The 23,495-nt window shown below is 43.3% G+C and overlaps 1 protein-coding gene across 1 annotated transcript; it reads right to left on the bottom strand.

Annotated features, from left to right (window-relative positions):
• Positions 1-1,768: 1,768 nt before the first annotated feature.
• Positions 1,769-6,471, bottom strand: LOC125722509 (uncharacterized). Its single transcript, XM_048998697.1, has 3 exons — positions 6,084-6,471; positions 2,256-2,446; positions 1,769-2,083 (listed from the first exon to the last, which is right to left on the bottom strand). The coding sequence occupies exons 1-3, from the start codon at positions 6,284-6,286 to the stop codon at positions 1,770-1,772; spliced, it is 708 nt and encodes a 235-aa protein (XP_048854654.1). The 5' UTR covers positions 6,287-6,471; the 3' UTR covers position 1,769.
• Positions 6,472-23,495: the final 17,024 nt, after the last annotated feature.

Here is a 23,495-nt window from a genome sequence, read left to right as displayed (position 1 = left end):
AAGATGCAGACCCTACCACCCCACTTCTTACCTGACTGAGACGTCCTGTCAGTCCGCCAGATCATAAAATTGGAGAGAATAACCAGATTTGATTGGAGAGAATAACCTGAGTCTGAGATGGTGTCATCAAGCCAGGTTTCAGTCAGGGCAATAACATAGGTGATACCGCTCCACCCGACACTTGGCATGCAATAAGTCCATTTTATTCTGGAGTGAACATACATTGGCCAGTATGATGGGCAGTAGCGGTGGTCTGAAGGGTCTCCTCCTCAGCTTGGAGCGTACACCTCCTCGCCTACCTCTTTTCCTCAGGCGAAACTCCGGAGGAAGAGCAACTGCCGGCCTTGAGGTGATAGACGACCGCAGTTGGAGAAGCTCCCCTCTACTGTAGGTGAGTGGATTGTGTCCGCTCACTCTTCCGGGTGGAGTCATGAGGGGATTGTGCTGGATCCATCGGGTTGCCCCAGGAAGGCACGCTGCCTGGCTCCTGGGGCGCTCATCCCTTGCACTGGTGCTCCTGGCCACCACTGTAGGAAGTGGTTGTATAGGAAGTGGTTGTAGTCTTCCACTGATCCCAGGGAGGTTCAGGTCAGGGGACTGAGATGACCATGGCAGAAGCTTCATCCTATAGTCAGCTAACTATTTTTGTGTTGATTTGGACATGTGCTTAGGATCATGGTCCTGTTGGAAGATCCAGTGACGGCCCAGTTTTAGTTCCTAGTGTCAGTATTGTGTATGAATAAAATACAAAAAAATATCCCTTTGTCCACTGGTGTTCCCTTGTTGCCCTCACCCTGTTTGTCCCTTTATCCCATTCCCCTTTCCCGTGAATACTGTTACACTCCAACCCTAGACAGGATATCATAACAGCATCTTACCTATAGTTTTAAAAGAGATGAGGGATATTATTTGTCGACCTTTAATAATTTCATAAATCTGTATCTGTTGTTGTGGTACCTTCTGATTGGAAGCATGCTAATATAACACCCATATTGAAAAGGATAGAAGTAATCCATCAAACTATAGGCTTCTGGAAAAGTAATGGAAGCTATAATCTAAGACAAAATGGTAGACTACCCTTGGTGTGTATGTTGATGCTGCCATGTCCCACTCTCACAAATGTGGGGAAGCAATTAAAAAGGCCAGTAGGATATTGGGTTACATCTCTAGCTGTGTGTACTTTAGGTCAAGGGAGGTGATATTTAGATTATACAATTCCTTGGTAAGAGCCCACCTAGAATATTGTGTGCAGGTTTGGTCACCTTACCGTTAAAACCATAACTGCTGATTTGAACTATTTGTGTGTTTTAATTGCACAATAGCGTTAAATTCATAAATCCAGCTTACGTTAAAAAGGACATTGCTGCCTTTGAAAGGGTTCAACGTAGGGCTACAAGAATGATTCCTGGTCTTAGAGGAATGTCTTATGAGGAGAGGTTAGCTGAGCTGAATCTATTCAGCCTTGAGCAAAGGAGACTAAGGGGGGACATGATCCAGGTATGTAAGATTCTAATAGGATTATTTTTTTCCATTACTGCAATTTGTCACACATGATTATATAACGGAATAGATGAAACCCTGCCTACATCTAACTTTCTCCCAGGGATTCACTATCCCAGTGCAATTCAATACAGTCAGTATCTACTGAGATGCTTGATATATTTTCTTTTTCATTGCATTATTGATGGACATAGAGGACAGAATTTGGCTGAGACAGCATTAGCTTGAAATTTTTATTACATAATAAATAGTTTTAAAATTCATAATTTTCATGACAGTGAAAAAGCCATCAGGCCATTGCAGAAGCCCAGGATGATATTTTCATCAATGACTGTCTTTGCTGGCTGTCGCGACCAGTATCTTTCTCTGGGCCAGTGGTGGGTCTCATATCCAGGCACGGAGAATGGGTCCTTATGCCTGTTGGACTCCCTGTGTTCCTGAGTAACAGGTTCCCTCCAGGATGACAGGTTAGACAGAACTGGGGCTTCTTCCTCCCTGTCATTTACGTTCTGGACCACATGTTGAGGCTGAGGCTGCACACTGAGATGAATTTGCATCCTCAAAACCAGTTTCTTTTGCTGGCCTGTTGCACAGAAACATTTCTCTTTATTGTACATTGTAATATAATTTCAGCAACTATTCTGCTGTTATTCAATCAGTGAGAATCATTTTCATAGTGCCGACCAATTTTTTAAACTCCAATTATGATCAGACTGTCTCCAATTCATGTTAAAAAAAAGCTCTGAAATACATACGTTTGAATACTGGCTGCTGGTAATGTTCCACCCCAACATCCACGTCTCCAGTGCTGGTGCCAGCCTGGATAGAGGGAGGTGTTGTGGGTGAAGACTTTTCATCTCCCCAATCTATCACCTCATCCCACTTATCCCAGGCTGCCCAGTACTTGTCATCAGTCCAATCCACTGCTTTCTCCATTCTCCTAGTGCTGAGAGGAGAAAAAGGTATCGGTCAGACAGGTTGCACTACAGCACACCAGACAACAGTAAAAACCTCTTAAAGAGCAAATAAATAAGCTGGTTCAATCTAATAATTGTACTTAATAACAAAACAGTACTATCACCTAAGTTTTATCAATGTAGATGCCCAGAAAGTTTTACTGTCACGTATATATGCACTTGTTATACTGGCAGTACACATATGAACAGTAATGCTAATATACTCACTGCAGCTACAGGAAATACAAATACAGAGCATATGGCATACCGAGCATTCTCCTGTATGGTATTAATTCTCGTGGCGCCCCCCCTCCCCCGGTCAATAAAATGTATCACTTGGCAAAAGTTATCCACTTAATACGAACCAGTGTTAATTTTGACAAATTTTTATTTAGTTTTAGTCGTAGTCTTCTGACTAAAATGTAATTTAGTTTCAGTGATAATTTGGTCATCTAAAATATTTCAGTTTTGGTCAACTATATTTCATAAGATTACAGTTGAGTAAAACCAGTTGATTTAGTCGACTAAAATGAAAAGTTCAAAGAATAATGTTTAAAGTTTCCCTTCGATTTCTGAAAGTCATTATGTTCACCAAAATGAAATTAAACCAATGTTAAGGAACGGTGTTAAGGTCTGACTGTGCAGTGCACAGTGACAAAGATTTCACTCTTATTTGAAACATAAACATGTTCATTCACCTGGAAACTAAAATCAGTAATGCCATTAGTGCAAAAATAAAGAAAAAGTGCACAGGCTATAGTGCCACCTGGCCTGCTCTCTCTGAATATTAAAATAAAAATATTAAAATAAATATTTGCAATATTTTTATTTGCTATTGTTCGCTGTTAAATGTTTCACCTGAAATTCTCAAATATGTTTAAAGAAAAAGACCAATAAGGGATTTATACCCATTATCAAGAAAAAAAATCCAAACATAGAAAACATACCTCTCAACGGCTATCAGAAGCAGGAATTGCAACCATTCCATTTGAACATTTTCAACATCAAAATAATTACCCCAAGGCAACAATTTTATGAGTATATAGAGCCAAAAAACCTCTCTTTCAGGTGATTTCATGTTCGTTGAAGTTTCCGCTTTTTAACAACTGTATAAAGTAATGTTATATGTTATATAAATCAGTTGAAACAAAAAAAAAAACGTACGTTTTCATGGTTGCCAGATCTTAAGCATCTAGCATGATACGCTTTCAGAGTCGCGCAGGACATATTACGGAAATCTTACTACATTATTCCATTATACACCTAAAATTGCGTCCAATTTACACGGTTAAATACAAAAGCAGACTATTTTCAAGGTACGAACTGTTACATATGTGTGCTGACAACTCGAACTGAAAATCTCACTCCAGCCAGCTAGCCGAAGTTGGCAACCCCGCGTTTTATTTGAAAAGAAAAGTAAAATACGCTGTTCTCGTCAGAAACTGCTTGTCATTCCGTTTGCGTTGTTACTCCGACAAATATAAAGCTAATATAAGAAGAACATGTCACGTTTTATACATGTTTCGAAATAATAAGACCGCCCATATCCTACTCTAATTGCGATTGAAGTGATAAGTTCGTATGTATTTATATTAAAACGAGACTTTAATTTAATTACCGGTGTGGAATTACAGTATAGAAACCAATACTTAAATCCATGAACAGTAAAATATATGACATAAAAACGATTGTATTAAGGTTTTACGGTTTAAGTTAAGCACTTTATTTTATCTAATTTTGAAATGCAGTCCTGTATACTTTTAAAACTTTTGTCATTTTAAACCTAGTAAATGAGAGAACATTATAAAACATATCGGCACTCATACACGTATGTTCAGCTCTATGTCACGTAACAATAAATATTGTCAAAAAGTCTTTGAATTGTACTGAATTAATTTGATAGTTAGATTTTGATTACATGCAATGTTGATACAACTAATAGGATACTTAATATGTCACACTAAAGAGTTAGACATTATGATCTTCCAGACCTTCGCTTCAAGAAATTCTCCAAATGGACCTCTTTAACTTTTAGCTGAATACCCCTGCCTTATGCGAACTACATTAGTTCTGATTGTATGTCGTCTCTGGCAAACATTTTCCTCTCTTTTTTATTTGTTGACGAAAGTGTTAATACGCTTCGTCATAGTCTTAGGTCTCGCAAAATCATTTTTATTTAGATATCGTCTCGTTTTAGTCTAAAAATAAATGTCGTTGACGATAACGATGATTATGGATGAAAATCTAACTGATTTTATTTCGAGAGAAATCGCCAAAAAAGTTAAAAACTGGTTTTTCTTTGCCACTCCCCAAGTACCAAAATTTATAAGTAACAGTGTAGCAGTGCATTGTGGAAGACCACCTTGCCCTCTTGTTCAGCAAATTGTCATTAGCAGTCAATGTTAGCCGGTTGATCAGTGTTAACCCAGGAACGCCCTGCCCCCGTCCCCATCACTGCGCTAATTCTTTTGTGGGGGACCCGCCCCCACCCCCCTGCAAAATGTATTTTGGGGGACTCAAAAATCAAGTGCCAACATTTAATCCTAGTTCAGAACTGTATAGAAGTCTACCACTTACCTAGCCATCTTGATCAAGAATGAGCTCCACTGGTGATAGGTCAAAGTTATATAATACTTGAAAATTCTAGAACTTCTATGACAAGATACGCACATAGCAACATGAATTCAGCCAATCAGCGCCCTTGAGTGAGATGCTGTCGTGGTTTTTTCTCCTTCCCCGCCAAATCAGAAGTCAGAGGTCCGCTTGTGCAGTATCCAGAATTCAGTCTTTATTGCAACAATAAAGTTACAACCAAGGCTGGACACGTAAAAGTGTGTCCAGTACTGTTTTACACCAATTTTTATAAGTTCTTATCATTTAACAATATCTTGTCACTTAAGCATCATCATTCCTTCAGCCATTCACAATAATTGTTTTTTCCCTTAATCCACACCCCTAGGTGACAAGTTTGTCCATCATTTCTTTTACCGTTTGGTCTCTCGGCTGAACATAATGGTGGCGCGAGCAGCTCCACTTGGTTTTTTAAAAATGCTCAGCCGTGAACTTCGGGTGAACTCAGGCGAATCCCTTCCTTCAGTAGTAAACCTAGGCAGTTTCAGCCTTTTACACATTGTCTGACTAAAAGATTGATAATATATTTATCCTTTAACATTGTGATAAAATATACGTTAATAAAAGAATATTCATAGATTCAGGACTAACATAAAGTAGATAACAGAATCTCAGACTAACAAAAGGTGCAAATACATACTCAGTTGATTATATTGTAATCAACACAAAGCAATGTTTATATTGTAATGATTACATCATGGATATTTGACACACTTTTTAATAATATCATAATACTTGTATTCTACGTTATATAGTGCTAAATAATATTCCATATATTTCCCCCTTTGGGACTCCGAGGAGTCCCACACACAATCCTGTCCATCCAGCCTAGGAGGGAGGGCAAAAACCCTATGACCCAGGGAAATTCCACTCCCAGCCCGCCACAGGCACGGCCCCCCTTTGGGGTCCATGGCAGGCATGGCTCACAAACTACTAACACTGAGAATCAACCAACAGCAGCACAGGGGGTACATCAGGAAAGGGAGGGCCTCTAACATCGGGGAGGGGGGACACTGTCGGCCTTGGTCCCCGGCCGCCACTGCTGGCGAGGTGGCCGCCGGAGGGCTGGATGCGTCGGGTTGCGCCTCCCTTCTGCTCTTCTTCCTCCCCCGGGGGGATGCACCGCTCTTCTTTCGCCTGCTGCTGACGCCTGGAGCCAGGGCGAGCTGCTCCACCTTGTTCGGAGACCCCTCCTGCATTGGTGTCGCACTCGAAGGGGCCTCCTCCACCTCGACCAGGGCTTCTCCTCCTGCCCCCGTCGCCGGCTGTTCCTGCCCAGTCGTGGGGGCTAGAGCTCCCCCACCATTCTCCGTGCCGACTGCTCTGTTATCCGACAGAGCGTCGGCATATGTAGTCTTTTTCTGTGGGCAGGAACGAGCCAGATGGTCCTCGCCGTTACAGTGATTGCAGCGACGGGGGCCCTTGCAGTCCCTGGCCATGTGCCCCGACTCCAGGCAGTTGCGGCAGCGCAGGTTGCCGCATCCCTCCAGGGTGTGTCCAAAGCTGTGGCACTGCCGGCAGAAGGGAGGCTGTCCAGAATAAAAAAGGTATGCCTTATTGCCCTGTAGAGTAAAATAGGCTGGGGGGTGGCTAAAACCGCCTGCCCCATTAGCGTCCGGGCGCAGGCGGGCCTGGAACTGGCGTCGGCCAGTCCAGATCCCCAGCTCATCCCGGATGTCCCTGTGGCCAGGAAGGAGGTCCACATACTTTTTTAAAAACTGGGTGACGGCCTCGGCAGTAATGTGTGGGTTAAAACAATGGACGGTTATTACCCGCTTGTCGGGCCACCACAGCGGCTCGATGTTATAACGTCCGAGGAGAGGGTGCTGGGCCCCCTCCTTGCTCTGCTCCAGGACCTTGCTGCAGCTGTCATCGGTGGACAAAGTGACCTCAAAGAATTGGAAGGGGCCATTCCGCTGTACGCAAAGAATACGAAGGCCCAGTGCTTTGAAGGCCACCTCCCGGATGAAGGCCAGCCGGTCGGGGAAGGTGCCCACCTCCCCCTCAGCCCTCCAGCAGAACCGGGCGGTATTCCGCAGGCCACCGCCTGCTACCAGCCACGGCCCGCTGAAGGGCTTCCTCGATGGTCCGCCGGCCGTTGCCATCCGGGAAGGTCCACCGACGTCGCCAATGGAGCAGAGTCCTTCCGCCGCCGTGGTCCCGACGTCCGCCGTCCGCCAATCCGGGATGAGTCGAGCAGAGCTAAACTATAAAAGCAGCTAAAAATAAAAATCAGTTTGCCCAGCAGGGTGGCGGACAAGCCACCAGCCACTGCGGGATCCCCAGCCTACTAAAAACAGAAATAAAAGCAGGGATAAAAGGCTAAAAAGGAAGGCACGGGTCGCCCCGTGGCAGCGGCGGTCAAGCCACCTGCTGGTCACGCCTTAGGTTCACCGTGCCTTCCTCTAAAAAACCCGACGCAGTCTGAAAAAAAGCAGTAAAAAGTCAGTAAAATCCACTTGATCTTAGCCAAAAGGCCGAGAAGCGATACCCGCAGACTGCACCCTGCCGATTTTTAAATAATATTATGCTTGTACTACTTACATTAACACAAAATCACAATCTAAAAGGCTGAAACACCATGCAAATCAATGCCAACCCAGTACAATAAGAATTTTAAGGATAACATTTAACAAATAGAACTACCTGCAGAACTATTACCCTTAAAACAGGCAAAAGAGCAATTCCACCAGCAAATACAATTATACACCATTAAAATCCAATTACATGGCCAATAAAACAATTAAAATGTTACCTTATATGCATGCCAATAAAAAGTTAAGACAAAAAGAAAAAGTTCAAAAAGGAACATACCCGCAGACTTCCGACCTCTGCACAAGGGTCGGGCTAAAACACTGTCATACACCTTCCTAAAACACATAAAAGCAGTAACCTTAGGAACAAAATAGGTCAATCACAGAATAAACAGCACAACAGATAAAATAAAATGTTAATAATGTTAATACTGATGAATATGTGCTAACAGTGATCAACATCAAAAAAGTGCTCAGTAAATTCTGTACATGCCATTAAATAAAATCCAAACCAAATAAAACACAAGCACAGAAAAACAAAGCACACTTACATAAAACCCGAGGTGTCCTTTGTGTGCTTCAGGAAAGTGCATCATGTCAACCCTGTAGGATGGATTGTCACCACCTAGACGTACTGGGGCAGCCTAGGATCAAGGCAGTTAGATGGATGTCAGCTTACCTCTAGGGGTAGGTCGTTTAGGTGGATGGCAGCTTATTTCTGTGATCAGGGTGTTTGGGCAAATGTCAGCTTGCCTCTGAGATCAGAGTGTTTAGGTGGAAGCGAGGTTACCTCAGGGGTCAGGGGGCTGGGTCAAAGGCAGCCTACCTCTGGGGTTAGGGCATTTGGGTGGATGTGAGCTTACCTGAGGGGTCTGCGTGTTTGGGTAGACCGCAGCTTGCCTCTGGGATCAGGGTATTTGGGTAAATGTCAGCTTACCCCAGAGAACAAGGCGGTTAGATGATAGGTAGTTTACCTCTGGGATCAGCATGGTTGGGTGAATGGCAGATTACTTCTGGGAACAATGTGTTTGCGTGGATGGCAGCCTACATCTGGGATCAGGGTGTTTGGGCGGACAGTGCTTTGCCTCTGTGATCAGGGTGTTTCGGTAGACAGCAGCTTACCACTGGGATCAAGGAGCCTGAGTGGATGAAAACATACCTCTTATCAGAGTGTTTGGGTTTATGTCATCATAACGCTGGAGTCAAGGCGCTTGGTTGGATGCAGTTGGTTGGATAAGAGCTTTACCTTTGGAATTAGGGCATCTGAGTAGATGACAGCTTATCTCTGCGATCAGGGTGTTTGGGTACATGTCAGCTTAGCTCTGGGGTCACAGTGTTCGGTTGGATGTGAACCTTCCTGTGGAGTCAGGGCGTTTGGGTGAACAGCAGCTCACCTCTGGGGTCAGAGCGTTTGTGTGTAGGGCAGCTTACTACAGCTAACTCTCAATTAGTTTAACTGGATTTATCCTAAAAAAATAATATTTCTCTCTATACCTGACACACAAAATACTGTGACTTATATATAATGTGGCATGTTGTAAATGCAACCAGTAATCAGAAGACAGTGTGACATGTGCTGCACACCAGGGCAATTTCAGAATCCCAAATCAGATCTGTAGTTAACACCAAGCTATGGTAAACCAAGTGGCAACTATATACATGTATGGAAATCACACAACCCGAAAAACATATTAATACACAGGTATGTCTGACTCACTATCAAAAACGATGTAAACTTCCCTGTAGTAGTTAATAGATTAAGACACAAAAAAACCCAGAGGTACACCAACGAAAACACAGTGCAATGCTAGTACCAACTAGCAAGAACTAGCTAACCAGCTAAAAAGTCGCAATTAACTTCTAAATTATCGAAACCCAGCTACATCGATAAGTACAAAAATTACCACGGAGCATACATGTATTAGTTTAATAAAGTTTAAGCAGAAATTATCTAAATAAATCCGGCTTTGGTTTTGTTTGCCGGAGCTCGAACGTCGTACATCTCTTACTCAAAGGGCGCGAACTTCGGCCGGTTTGTGGCAAAGTAACCATGACAACCGCCTGCCGCTGGCGCCACACAATGTCGTTGACCGCAGTCAGACTCTCGCGTGTTTACGTCTGACTGACGCCGCCATAATGAGATTTAGTAGTACTAACGTTAAAAAAAAGCTCTTACCAACCTAATTTCACTGTATCCTATGCACGGCAATTTATTTAGCTTTCAACAAACTTAATTTTACAGAACATAATTTCTGTATTGCCTCATTATATATATATTTTGACAATAATATAAGTAGATTATTCTTTTACTATATGTAAATTCCTTAATTATATTCCATTGCTACTTTACAAAAGCCTTCAGGGAGTTTGGTCTTTTCATGACAACTAACCAAGTGTCTAACCAGTGTTTATCTGAATAATACAGAAAATTGAATGACACTTGTTAAACTCACCTGGACGTACCTTTTACAGTCGTTTAAACCGTCATGAGCAATGCTGAAATCACTGTTGCAAACAGTTCAGCGCGTAACATTGTCATTATTTGTCATCCTTATTAAACAAGGACACGTTTTTGTGTAATCTGTGGTGAAATGCATTTTATATTTTCGTTTTTTGAGACACTCTCCCTCCGCCGTGACGCTCCATGGAACCGATACCTTCGGATCTCTAGGAGTTAAATAAAAGCCCGCCCGCACTGAAATATGATTGGCTTATATGGCTAAGTAAACCAATCAGGATGCTGTCTGTCTAGCACTGGCTACATGAAGAGTCACACATATAGGGATCCACACATACGCACGTTCTGTCTTTCTCTCTATCCTTCTCTCTCTCGCTCATTCCTAGTTCATTTACTTGCTCATTCGTGTGCGCTACTGTCTCGCGTGCATGCTCTTGTTTGCTTGCTCTAGTTTCCGGGATATTTTTTTTTAATTTAGGAGCATCAGGGAGCCGCTGTCAATATGCGGGAGACTTGGGATGTCTGGATAACTGCTTATTTGTACTATAATGATAACTGATCATTTCCAGGGAGCCGTGATGATATTCTAAATTGTGCAGGGTTATATAAGTACTGTGAAGCTGTCGTTATCTAGTTAAATGTTTACAAATATTTATTATTTTATTATATTTCATGTATATTTTCAACTTATTCACACCTTATTGTACCATGCGTCCATGCATACTTTACTGTAAAATCAGACAGATAAACGTTTAGAAAAATAATTGATTCTACAACTTAACTTGCAGCTGTCCAAGTACACATCCATATTTTATTGCTGCAGATAACTGAGGTAGGTGTGGTATATAACGCTGAAGGTTAGACGTATAGTACAATAACATATGTACAACATGTGGTCATTTCAGTCAGACAAACGTTTAAAATGGAAAACAAGCTTTATATTTTACCGGCAATTTCCATAGCACGTCTTAGTCGAAGTACTACACTGCCATCTATTGGACAAGTAGGGTTACTGAATCGTGAAATGTGTCTTAAATCATGTTTTTTTAGGACCACTAAAAGAGGATTATCAGTATGAAGGTTTATCAATAAAAATAATTTATTAAAATAAATATTACAGGACTCTCCCTGAAAATAAGGTGTTCTTAGCTTCCAAAGCCAAGGACACATTCTAGTGATTTTCCAGGAGACTGAACCTAACTAACCTGGGGCCTTATGAAAAACAATCAATCAGCTCATGTTGAAGCTCACAAGGTGTGGAGAACAAGAAAGACAAGTAAGGGAGAAAGGCAAGGTGCAGAGCATACACAAGCGGTGTAGCGGCACATCAGTTATAGTGTATGATTAAAAATACATCATTTCTCACAGTATCAATAGTGGCCCATTACTCCTACTGTAGCCTTACACCTCCAGGGTTGTGGGTTGAATCTGCACCCCTGCTGTAATAAACAGTGAAATTATCACAGTAACACTGTTTATCAGTAAAATAGTACAATACTGTAGAAAGTAGGGCAATATTTATGAGAACCTTGCCGATAAAATGCTGCAATGCACTGTAATTCAGTACGTAAACTGCAAATAAATAAACTGTAGAATTTACTCAAATTAAATGATGTAATAATTTGCACTCGCTTTTTTGGGTTGAATTTAGTATACGCAATTCTAGGAAATATTTTCAATAAATCAAGTTAAAGTCTGGGGTGGCATGGTGGTGCAGGAGTTTAGAATGGCATCACTGGTTCATCAGGTGTGGAGTTTGCATGTTCTCCCCATGTCGCTGGCACTGTTGCCTCGCACCACTGGGACCTGGGTTCGAGTCTCCGCCTGAGTTATATGTGTGTGGAGTTTGCATGTTCTCCCCATGTCGCTGGCACTGTTGCCTCGCACCACTGGGACCCGGGTTCAAGTCTCCGCCTGAGTTATATGTGTGTGGAGTTTGCATGTTCTCCCCATGTCGTTGGCACTGTTGCCTCGCACCACTGGGACCCGGGTTCGAGTCTCCACCTGAGTTATATGTGTGTGGAGTTTGCATGTTCTCCCCATGTCGTCGTGGGGTTTCCTCCGGGTACTCTGGTTTCCCCCCACAGTCCAAAGACATGCTGAGGCTAATTGGAGTTGCTAAATTGCCCATAGGAGTGCATGTATGAGTGAATGGTGTGTGAGTGTGCCCTGCGATGGGCTGGCCCCCCATCCTGGGTTGTTCCTTGCCTCGTGCCCATTGCTTCTGGGATAGGCTGCGGACCCCCCGCGACCCAGTAGGATAAGCGGTTTGGAAAATGGATGGATCGATGGATGGATGGATGGATGGATGTTATTCCGAACAATAAGTAAAAAAAACACTTACCGTGTCAATTCTAGGGAAATTAGTTTCAGTAGTTTTGTGGTTGAGGTGACACTTCATCCAGTCCAGACGGTGGATAATTGCTAGGCAAAACATCAGGTCAGCAGGATCACCGCTTCGTTTCGCGACTAACATTTTCCGCGCTCTAACATACCGGTCTCGCACTTGTTGCCACTTGTTTTTACAAATTTCCAAATTAAAATTCAGGATGTTTGAAATCTCTTGCCATCTATTATTACATGTTATTTTGATGAGGATAATTGCGGACCTACTCAATCAACAGGTCCTCAAACGTGGACATCTTGACTGTTGAGTGCAGATCTCGCAACACTGCCCCCTATAAATTACGCAGGTATTGCATCTTCGTATACGTTCCGTTAATTTTTGAGTACGTGCACAAAAACCGACACAAAGAACGCAGGATACGGACCGCAGCTGTACGTACGTACATAAGTGTGTAATGAAAAGCAAGTATTTTTCTGCCTTTAGTTTAACATGTAGCCCTACCTCTCAGCTCTGCTTCAAGTGGGCTCTGCCTGCAAGATTTCTGACAGAAGGGATAATCCAGATCTGGCAGGTTAAGAATAATATTGTGAAGTTGTTTACCAATCTCTACCTCAGTGCCCTCTCTAAGACGCCAAATAGTCTATCTGCTGGGGAAACCTCTGAATGCTTAGGTTCACCCATCCCTACTGCAGGCACAAGCAGACTGATGGGATGTGCCAGAGATGTGGTCAGAGCATGGCTGCATAGTAATGATACTGTCACTGCCACTGGAGATGTGGATGCAGTCCTTAGTGTCCTGAAGCAGCATTCTTATTTGACTGTGCATTCTGGGATGCCTCCAGCAGATTTTTGTTCAACCAAGTCAGATGCTAGGGAGGATCCTCTGGACTATTGGGTTAGGCTGAATAAGGCAGCAGATGATGCCAAAGGGTTTATTACATGAGATGTTAGGGCACTGCCATGTCTATTAGAAATTGCTCTGTAGGAATATCTTATTAATGCATAAATTACATTTATCTGATGCTTTGATCCCTGTGATGGGCTGGCCCCCCATCCTGGGTTGTTCCCTGCCTCGTGCCCATTGCATCCGGGATAGGCTCCGGACCCCCCGCGACCCAGTAGGATAAGCGGTTTGGAAAATGGATGGATGGATGGATGATGCTTTGATCCAATAAATGAGTATTTATGTCTGCTCCCTGGGACTCAAAGCCCTTTAGTACCCCGGTGTCTCAGCATATGGTCCCTGCTGATCCTGGTGAGAGGGGACTTGTCATTGGTGATGTAACCACTACTGTCTAGCTCCTCTACCATTTGCCTCCTATTGTAATTTCTCATGTCAAGGTGCACCCTGGGGCGGCATGGTGGTGCAGTGGTTAGCACTGTTGCTTCACACCTCTGGGACCCGGGTTCGAGTCTCCGCCTGGGTCACATGTGTGTGGAGTTTGCATGTTCTCCCCATGTCGTCGTGGGGTTTCCTCCGGGTACTCTGGTTTCCCCCCACAGTCCTGAGACTAATTGGACTTACTAAATTGCCCGTAGGTGTGCGTGTATGAGTGACTGGTGTGTGAGTGTGCCCTGCGATGGGCTGGCCCCCCATCCTGGGTTGTTCCCTGCCTCGTGCCCATTGCTTCCGGGATCGGCTCCGGACCCCCCGCGACCCAGTAGGATAAGCGGTTTGGAAAATGGATGGATGGATGGATGTGTGGGTGAGTATCTGTATATAATTAATAAATCATTCATATTAATCAGATATTAATCATAATTAGATAAAAGGTAAAACACTAACCTGAGGACTGATTATGTTCAGGGAGAAATGTACACACACTGAAATAAATTTGCAACATCAACCTGTCCAATGCTAGGATATTACCTTCATCAACTCAGCCAAGTCTGTGGCTAAGAATGGCATCACTGGTTCATCAGTTTGATATCTTGTCAAGAAAGGAGTGAAGGTCCTGGTGATGGCAGAAATGTAGAAATGTAGCTTTGCGAAAATGAGGGGTCTGTCTGAGCAGCTTCAAGGGTGTCAAACGATGCAGTTCCTGGATTTGGTAGCTTCCTCATTCTGACTGCATCCAGGTACCTGGTCAGAGACGGCCACACCTCCAGGGCTCTCTGCTACTGGTAAGTTTAAGCCATCGGTGGCTACAGGATGTAGGTGGAGGATGCAGTGAAGTCCTCTCTCCTTGCTGGCACACTATGGAAGAGAATACAAATGGCTTTCAAACTTCCTCTAGCTGCCATATGGAGAAACCACATTTGCTGGCATTATATGGGGTTTGAAGGCCACAGCTCCCAACCACAATCAGCTGAGTGCCCTCACACTGTTCACACTGTTCTTCATGAAGCAGTTCTAAAAACTTCCAGTTTACATTTGGTCCATCCATGGAGACTGAAAGCAGCTGATGAAAAACTGAGTGTCATTTATCAAGCATACATAGACTAGGTGATCATATATCACAACAAGTAAAACTTAGAATTGCTGCACGGGAAAGTCGTATTTTATTATTGTGAAATTTTCAAAAATGTGTTGTTTTTTTTTAGATTTACACATTTTCCAGTTGAAAAATAAAATGTGTTCTCTGTTACAGATTCCAACACGAATGCAATAATAATAATAATGCATCATTTCAAAACAAAACAGCTATAGTTAGACTACAGGTATTTAGATTTAGATATTAGTGTTGGCTTATAACTTACTTTAAAGTGGTGTAGTAAATCCTAAGGTGTTCTATGACCCATGAATTGGGATCCCAGCTATCTGGACTGGACTTGATTCTCTTTCCAGTAACAAGCATGTAGGTCCAGTTGCTTGGTTTTAGTTGTCTGGTTGAGGGTCTCATCAAACATCAAAGTAAAACTGGCACTGAGTTTAATGATGTCAGGAGCCAAATCAAATCTTGTGAAATAGGCTGTTTTGTCTTTACCACATGTGAAGTTTATTGCGATTTCCTAGTCGGGAAACATACAAATGTAACAACATAAAAAACTGAAACCCACTTTACCACGTTGTTCAAGTATTTTCCAGTGTCCTGGGCTTATTCGGGTTGTCAGTTTGCTGCAAATAGAAATTTGGAATTGTCAGGGGCAATATAACTACAGCTTTTCATGTAAACGGGATTAAAACTCTATGTAGGAATGAATGGACACACAGAAACACATCCCCAACTCCCTCATTAGCGCTGTAGGATTGGTGTCTTGTTACGCTGTGCAGGCACCACAGTACCTCTGCCTGGAGGGTAGCGCTGGACCCAAAGGTAGTCCTGAGGTCTGTTACTGTAACTGATGTGGCGGTCGCTGCTGGGTTCGGAGATGGAGCTGAAGTCTGAGAAACTGTTGAGACGGAACAGAAGTGAGAAATGGCAGGCGTCTGTTGGCGGGTTATGGCAGCAGCTTTGTGCTTCACGCTGTGCATATGTGACTCTACAGCTTTAACTCCCACTGAACCAAGTTTAAAAAGCTTCTTGCACAGCATACAGGGGTCTCATAGCTATTACCTGGAACTGCTTTTAACCATGTCGCAAATGTGGGATTATCCAACCCAGTTAACGTTAAACTTGCACTTCTCCATGAATGACGTGTCCACTAGCAACAAACTGCTAATGTGCGTCCCTGAAATAGCGCCCCTCCCACAAACACAACCGGAAATGTTGGCGGTTCCGCTCATTCCGATCTCATACACAAAAATGCAAAACACCAGTTAGAAATTCAACAAATTCTTTATAGATTACCAGAAAAACATATAGGAATCTTGTTTACTGGGTCTGTGGTATTTTAAGACCTTTGAACTCTGGATTTAAGGACTACTAGTCATTTAAAAAAATATTTAAGGCCTTAATTTTGGAAAATCCAATGTAACATTTTTTAAGAATCTGCAGATACCCTGCTCTTATACATTAAAGACGAGGGTTTATATGAATAAAAAGACGCACATGAAGACTGTAATCTCAAGTGATCAACAGTAAACCTTCCATAATGATATAACGGTATTTAACACCTCTGTAAGATAGAGATGATGTTTCAGACAAAGCTGGAGAAAGTCAGGCAAAATCTTTCACTTTTACCTTTTTATTTAGATCATTCATCCTGAAGCTCTTGACTTGATAGGTTATTCAGATTATTTTCTACAGATTAGCATGAAGTCTCTCCTGTATTGAATTTGGTACAAAATTGTTGCTAATTTTCACGGAGCACGACGACGCAGAAATACATAGAGGAAATAGTCAATGAATCAGATCTGAGAGACAGTGTAATTTCTGACCAATCAGAAATGAGTGGGCCAGGCTGCCCGTGGGCCTGGCCGTCTTGCATCCTGTAATGAAGCAGTCTTTGCTAGGTTTGCTAAAGCTAAACTTTAGCTGTGCGCCCTTATCCAACCTCCAACCTTGGATAAGGTGAGATGCTTTTATTGTCACTGTGAAAATACAATGAGATGTCATTTGGAGCAAGCCTGTAGACGCCATAGTAAGCATAAAACTACAGACTAACACTTACAGAGTATAAATACAGATAAAATACATTAAAAAGCTAAAGATACATACACCAAAAATAAAAAAGAATAAAAATAAAGAAAAAATTCTGGTGCTAGAAGCAAAGAAACCAGTAGCACATTGTCAGATATTACACAACAAAAGCGTAGCATTGAAAAGCTCCGGGCCGCTGTGCTTGCATGCACTGCCATTTTGGTTTTTGACTCTGTTTACGTTGGAGTGGATGAGTCAGATGGCTGAAGATAGATTACATCACTGCCATCTAGCGGTCAGGGGTTTAAATGCCAACAGAAAATGGAAAAAGTCTGACAAATTTTTGAGCTGATTAGCTGTGAATTTTGTAAAACAGCAGAGGTGGTTGGCTGGAGATGCACTAATGATCGGCTTGCAGGTAGTAGAACAATGACCAGCTGAGTCTTTCCTCAGTGTTTCTACTTTAAAGAGCAAAGGGTATCATAACACACTTTAGAGTACTTGGTGCTTCACTCATTCTTCTATCTTGGTGCCATGTTTCACCATCTCTATCAGTGTCATCAGCATCAGTGAAAAGGTGTCTGGGATGCTGACCTTAGAAGCAGAGTTTCAAAGAAGAGCTGATGAAAGGGGGGGGCAAAACACCCCCCTTTGAAAACCTCTGAACACTAGGGGATAAGAGCCTTAATGAAGGAAAGATCAGCAATTTGCTGTGAAGCACTTAAACTTGGCATAAGAAAAGATAGACAACATAGCAGAGAATGGTTTCGATCCATCGACCTCTGGGTTATGGGCCCAGCACACTTCCTCTGCGCCACTCTGCTGCACAGTCGGGGCTGGGTGAGTGTTTTCTTAGTGTGTCCACTTTAAACAGCAAAGGGGCTCTGGACACACATAATGGTACTTAGTGCTTCTTTTCAGAGACCCCTAGGTTATAAAGCCCCCGTGAGATGCAGCATGAGCCTTCCTCAAGCGATCCCTAATGTAAGCATGACAAGCAGGTAAAAGCTGTTGGCCACAGACAAAGTGAGACCCAGCAGAGGACATGGCCGTTCTAAGCCTCAGACCTGGTATGGTGATGAAGCTTCCTGTTACACTTTCTACTGCCTTGGTTCATTGCAACAATCAATATGATAAAGAAAAGGAGTCATCTTAGGTGGGACTAAAACCCACCCCCCCCACTTTGGAATCCCCAGTACATAATGGGGAGCGGGGGGGCATAATGAATTCTGAAGGTCCCCGTAGCCCTCAGCCCACTGGGAAGATGCCCAGTACGGAAATGACAGATGCTAAAATAGATGCTAAAGACTCAAATGGCCTAATTGTCAGTGTTTGTTATAGACACCTAATGTAGCTGCAGAGGAAAGCAGAATGTTGTATGACGACATCAGGATTATGAGTAATAAAAATGATGTGGTGGTTATGGGTGATTTTAATTTACCAGGGATACAGTGGGACACAGTCTCTGGCTCTTCTGTAAATGAACTGGAGATGGTGGAAGTGGTACAGGATTGTTTTTTTACTCAGTTTGTTAACATCCCTACCAGGGGAGATGCCATTCTTGATCTTGTTCTCTTTAATAACCAGGACAGGATTGGAAAATTAGAGGTTTTAGAACCACTGGACAGTAATGATCATAACATGGTTAAATTTCAGGCTAATTTTCGTGTCAGAAGAGCAAAATCCAAAAGAAAAAAGTATATTGTGAGGAAGGCAAACTTTAATGGTATGAGACTGAAAGCTAAGAATGACATTAAAAGTTTCTTCCAATGTTTTATCTCCAAAAAAGCTCTAAAAGCTGAAATCACTCATCTACAGGATAGTAAGGGCTTTATAATTGAAAATGAAATTAATATAGTAAATGAATTTAATGATTATTGTACACGGGTGTTCACGGTAGAGAACACAAATAACTCACCACCATTTAGATTCATTGAATTATTAGATTTCCAGAAGTCCTTAAGCTCAAAGCTACAGGGTTTTTACAAACTGTATCAGCCTGAATATAATTGCTAGAATATAAAGTGCAATACAAATACAATTTATTATTATTATTATTATTATTAGTATTATTATTCTCAATGGAGCAGTGATGGAAGGACACCGGCAGATGTTGTGGCAGGTTGATTCTCCTGAGAACCCTCAGGAATTACAGTCTTTGCTGCACCTTCCTGATCAAGCAAATTCTGTTATTTGTCCAGGTGAGGTCCTCCGATATGTATGTGCCCAGGAACTTGAATGTTGACACCCTCTCCACAACTTCCCCATTTATCACCAGAGGCTGGTGATCCACCCTTTTCCTACTAAAATCAATGATGAGTTCCTTTGTTTTCTTCACTTTCCAAGTGAAGACAGGAGTCCGACAGGGGTGCTTGTTATCCCCGTTCCTCTTCCTCATTGCTATCAACTGGATCATGAAGACATCCACCAGTGAATGCAGAAATGGAATCCAGTGGACCTTGTGAAGCCAATTGGAAGACCTAGACTTTGCAGACGATCTTGCGCTTCTCTCCCACAGTCAACAGCAGATGGAAGAGAAGATCAATGTGCTGGCAACCACATCATCACAGGTTGGACTCAACATCCACACGGAGAAGACCAAGATTCTGAAGACCAACTCCAACAGCAACAACCCAGTCACCGTGAATGGAAGTTCCCTGGAGGAGGTACAGTCCTTCATCTACCTGGGCAGCATCATCGACCAGCAGGGTGGAACAGATACAGACGTCAAGGCAAGGATCGGCAAAGCAAGAGCCGCCTTCATCCAGCTCAAGAACATCTGGGCTTCCAGAGAACTGACCTTGACCACCAAGATCCGACTGTTCAATTCCAATGTGAAGTCAGTATTGTTGTACCGGGCCGAAACCTGGAGGAAACCAAAACCAACATCCGAAGAATCCAGACGTTCATCAACACCTGTCTCAGAAAGATTCTCCACATCCGCTTGCCAGACACCATCAGTAACACTAACCTATGGGAAAAGACCTACCAACCTTCAGTAGAAGCAGAAATCTGGAAGAGAAGATGGGGATGGATAGGGCATACCCTCCGCAAACCATAAACCAACATCACCAGACAGGCTCTCAGATGGAACCCCCAAGGCAAGCGGAAGAGAGGCCGTCCAAGAAACACCTGGAGACGAGACCTCGAGGCAGAAATGACAAGGATGGGCTACACCTGGAGTCAACTAGAAAGAATGGCCCAGGACAGAAACCTCTGGAGATCTACCTTTGGCGGCCCATACCCCGGAAGGGGTGGAGGGCGAAAATGAAAAAAAAAAAAAAGATGTTATTATGGTCTGTTTTGATAATGGCACTACTTTACAGGTTTTTAAACAGGCAGGAACAGAGCACAGTGACAGAGATGTATCAAAGGTCAAAGGTGTTTGTGAAAACCCCAGCCAGCTCCACGGCACAGTCTCTTAGCACCCGCCCTGGGACGCCATCAGGAGCAGCTGCTTTCCGTATGTTGACACTGCGAAGTGTCTGTTCTACATCAGTACTCTGCAGGATGAGTTCCTGCCTGTTGATGGCTGCTGCTGGGGCCGTAACAGTCTCAGTAGCCACCCTCTCATGGCGGCCGAAGAAGTGATCGAGCTCTTCGGCCAAAGGAACACTGTTGCCGGTAGATAAGTTGATACTGCTGTTTTGGTCTGTGATGTGCCGTATCCCTTGCCATCCGCGCCTGGGATCGGAGCTGCCGAAGTGGCTCTCAATCCGCCTTCTAAAGGTCGCCTTTGCGTCTCTGACGCCCCTCCTCAGCTCCGACCTGGCAATGCTGTATTGTTGTGCGTCACCCGACCTAAAGGCCATGTTACGGATCTTTAGCAGAAGACGAACATCTTTGGTCATCCATAGCTTGTTGTTGGGAAAGATACAAATTTGTTTTGTGCTGGTGACAATGACCATGCAGTATTTTATATAGTGAAGAACAGTGGAGGTGTTAGCATCCTCGAATATGGACCAGTCAGTGTGGTCAAAACAATCCTGCAGCTGTTCAGATGCTCCCTCTGGCCACCCTCGTCTTACTCTAGGAGCTGGTTTCACCATGTTAATGAGTGGTCTATATGCTGGAGTTACATACAGGGAGATGTGGTCAGACTGGCCCAAATGAGGGAAAGCTGATACTGTAAAACCCTGCTTGATATTACTGTACACATGGTCTGCAGTGTCAGCTCCTCTTGTAGGACACTGAACATGCTGGCACAATTTGGGGAGCACAGTCTTCAGATTCGCTTTGGTTAAAATCACCTGCTATTATACACACCCCTGGCAGATGGGCACTCTGTTGCTTTCTAATAGGAGTTAGCAAGTAGCCCAGAGCTATAGCAGTGTTAGCTTGAGGGGGATATTAACAGCAGCGATCATAACAACCGAGTATTCCCTAGGTAGGTAAAAGGGGTGACACTTTACAATCAAATCCAGGGAGCAATGAGTGTCAGTGATTTTAGCGTCTGTGCACCAGCTGTTATTTGTGTACACACACAGTCCACCTCCTCTGCTCTTACCGGAGTCGATCGCCCTGTTGGCGCGTGTATAGTGCGTCCGGGTAGCTGGATAGCCTCCTCCGGGATTGTCGAACCGAGCCACGTCCCCACAAACACCATAAAATACCTAAGAACGGGAAGCGCTTTACGGAGTGCTGAGCCACTGCGTGTGCACGCGCCGCCATCTTCGGATATCCTAAGAAATGTGGTTCAGTCGTGTGTAGTCTGTGTGCAGACGAGGAAACAAAGGCACAGTAATAGGAGATAGTTGACTCATATACAGAAATGTGCTCTTGTAGGGGGATCCACACACAGTCACCAGACAGGACAGAGGGGCTCATCTTGCTTCTCTCTGTACCAATAGTACCAATAGTACCAATGACTTGCCACTGGGTGCCGTCCATTTACAAAACCAAGCAGAAACTCCAGCAAGCGCCAGGATCGTCTCCCAACATTGATTCAGCTGCAGGATGGGGCACCATGTCAAATCATCACACTTTCGGACCTCATCATCATGGATTTTAACGAAACTTGGCAGCTGATTTGGTCACATGAGTAACTCATGAAACTGAAATTGGGCGTGTCTGGGATCAATATTGGGGGAGATTTAGGCAAACAAAGTTTTAACTTATTTTTTTTGGGGGGGAGGGGGGCCTATGACTTTGACTGGCTATATTTACCTTGTCCAGCTCTATAGATTGACCAAATTATATGCCATCCCATATGAATAATTACTATGTAATAACTGATTAAAGTAGTAAAATTCAATAACAAAAAAAAAATCTATATTTCAAAATTGATACATTTTTACTAAAGCTAGATCATAATGTCATGAACATCTCCAGAAAATGTGGCCTTTGGTTTTTAAGGTGTTGCTGAGAGATCATGATGTAAACGTAGCGTCACATGGTTTCATATCACTAATGGGCCTTTTTAATGGCAGCCAAACTGACATGGAATAGTATAACAAGCAGAGGTGTAAGTAACAGCATTAGTTAAGGTTTCTGTCACGCCCGGCTCGTCCGCTCCTCGTGTGTGCCACGCCCCCTGATTACCCACGTGTACTACCCTGATCGTCTCCTGCTGTGTCCGCTTCCTTTGATTAGTCTTTGTGTATTTAAGTCCTGGTCTGACCGGTTCCCCTTGTCCGTCATTGTAGTTAGTTGTGGTTTGGTGATGGTAGTCTTGTTTCCTGTTCCAAGTCCCCGTTCCACAATAAACCCCAGCTTCACCCCGATACCTGCCTGTTTGCCTGCTCTGTACCAGCCAACCCACACGATCACCGCTTACCTCCGCCGTGGTCGTGACAGTTACAAATATGCTACAATGGAATTTAATGGAAGCTTCATTAATGTCATTGCAGACACCTGTACTTGCCACACCACTGAAGAGGCCCACATGGCTAGTAAATATGGCTAATAAATGCCCTGCATTCATCAGAGGTGTGCAAATCAGTCCAGTGTAAGTGCACACTTATGGATTCACTCGACTTTACAAGCACCAAAGGTTACGTTGCGGCTGCATATGATGATGATTGGTGGCTAGGATGTGTAGAAGAAGCTATGCCCAGCACTGGGAAGCTGAGACTGAGCTTTATACATCCTTATGGAACATCTCCATCCTATTCATTCCCATGCCATCCTGATAGACTTGTTACAGATCATCAGGATGTGCATTTAGTAGTTGAATCTGTGACAGCAACAGGGTGGACATTTTCACAATTTCAAGCAAAGACACAATAGCTGCATCAAAGGCTCTGATAGACTATAAATTGAGAGCATAGCAATTGTTTATTACATTCCCACGTTCCCTTTAAACAGTACTGCTTGTATGTAACTTATGCATTTGTGGAAGTAAAATTGTACATTGGTAGCCCGGGAGGGGAGGCATATTGGGTCTGTTATGTCTTAGGCAAGAAGAGATTGTTTTGAATACTGTGTGACCTCGCTTCGCGATAGCTGCCTGCAGTAAGTTCCGCAGACCCTGAAGAAAGCTCTTTTACTGTAGGCCTAATTCTCTTTTTTTCAGTTACTTTGGCAACATTGTCATTTTATTCATTTTTAATAGTCATTTAAAACTTAGCAATTTAAATTATATTTCCAGAGCTAGTTCTGGCAATA

The sequence above is a fragment of the Brienomyrus brachyistius genome, unplaced genomic scaffold (genome assembly GCF_023856365.1).
Source record: "Brienomyrus brachyistius isolate T26 unplaced genomic scaffold, BBRACH_0.4 scaffold39, whole genome shotgun sequence".
NCBI lineage: Eukaryota > Metazoa > Chordata > Actinopteri > Osteoglossiformes > Mormyridae > Brienomyrus > Brienomyrus brachyistius.
The sequence above is the reverse complement of the archived record's forward strand: the minus strand, read 5'-3'. Positions and strand labels throughout refer to the sequence as shown.

Coding starts and splice junctions, on each gene's coding strand:
- LOC125722509 (XM_048998697.1), bottom strand. CDS start 6,286: ATGCAGGAGGGGTCTCCGAACAAGGTGGAGCAGCTCGCCCTGGCTCCA. Junction 2,447..6,083: donor CAGTGTCCCCCCTCCCCGAT/GTTAGAGGCCCT, acceptor TTCTCCTCTCAG/CACTAGGAGAATGGAGAAAG. Junction 2,084..2,255: donor CCAGCAGCCAGTATTCAAAC/GTATGTATTTCA, acceptor TCTGTGCAACAG/GCCAGCAAAAGAAACTGGTT.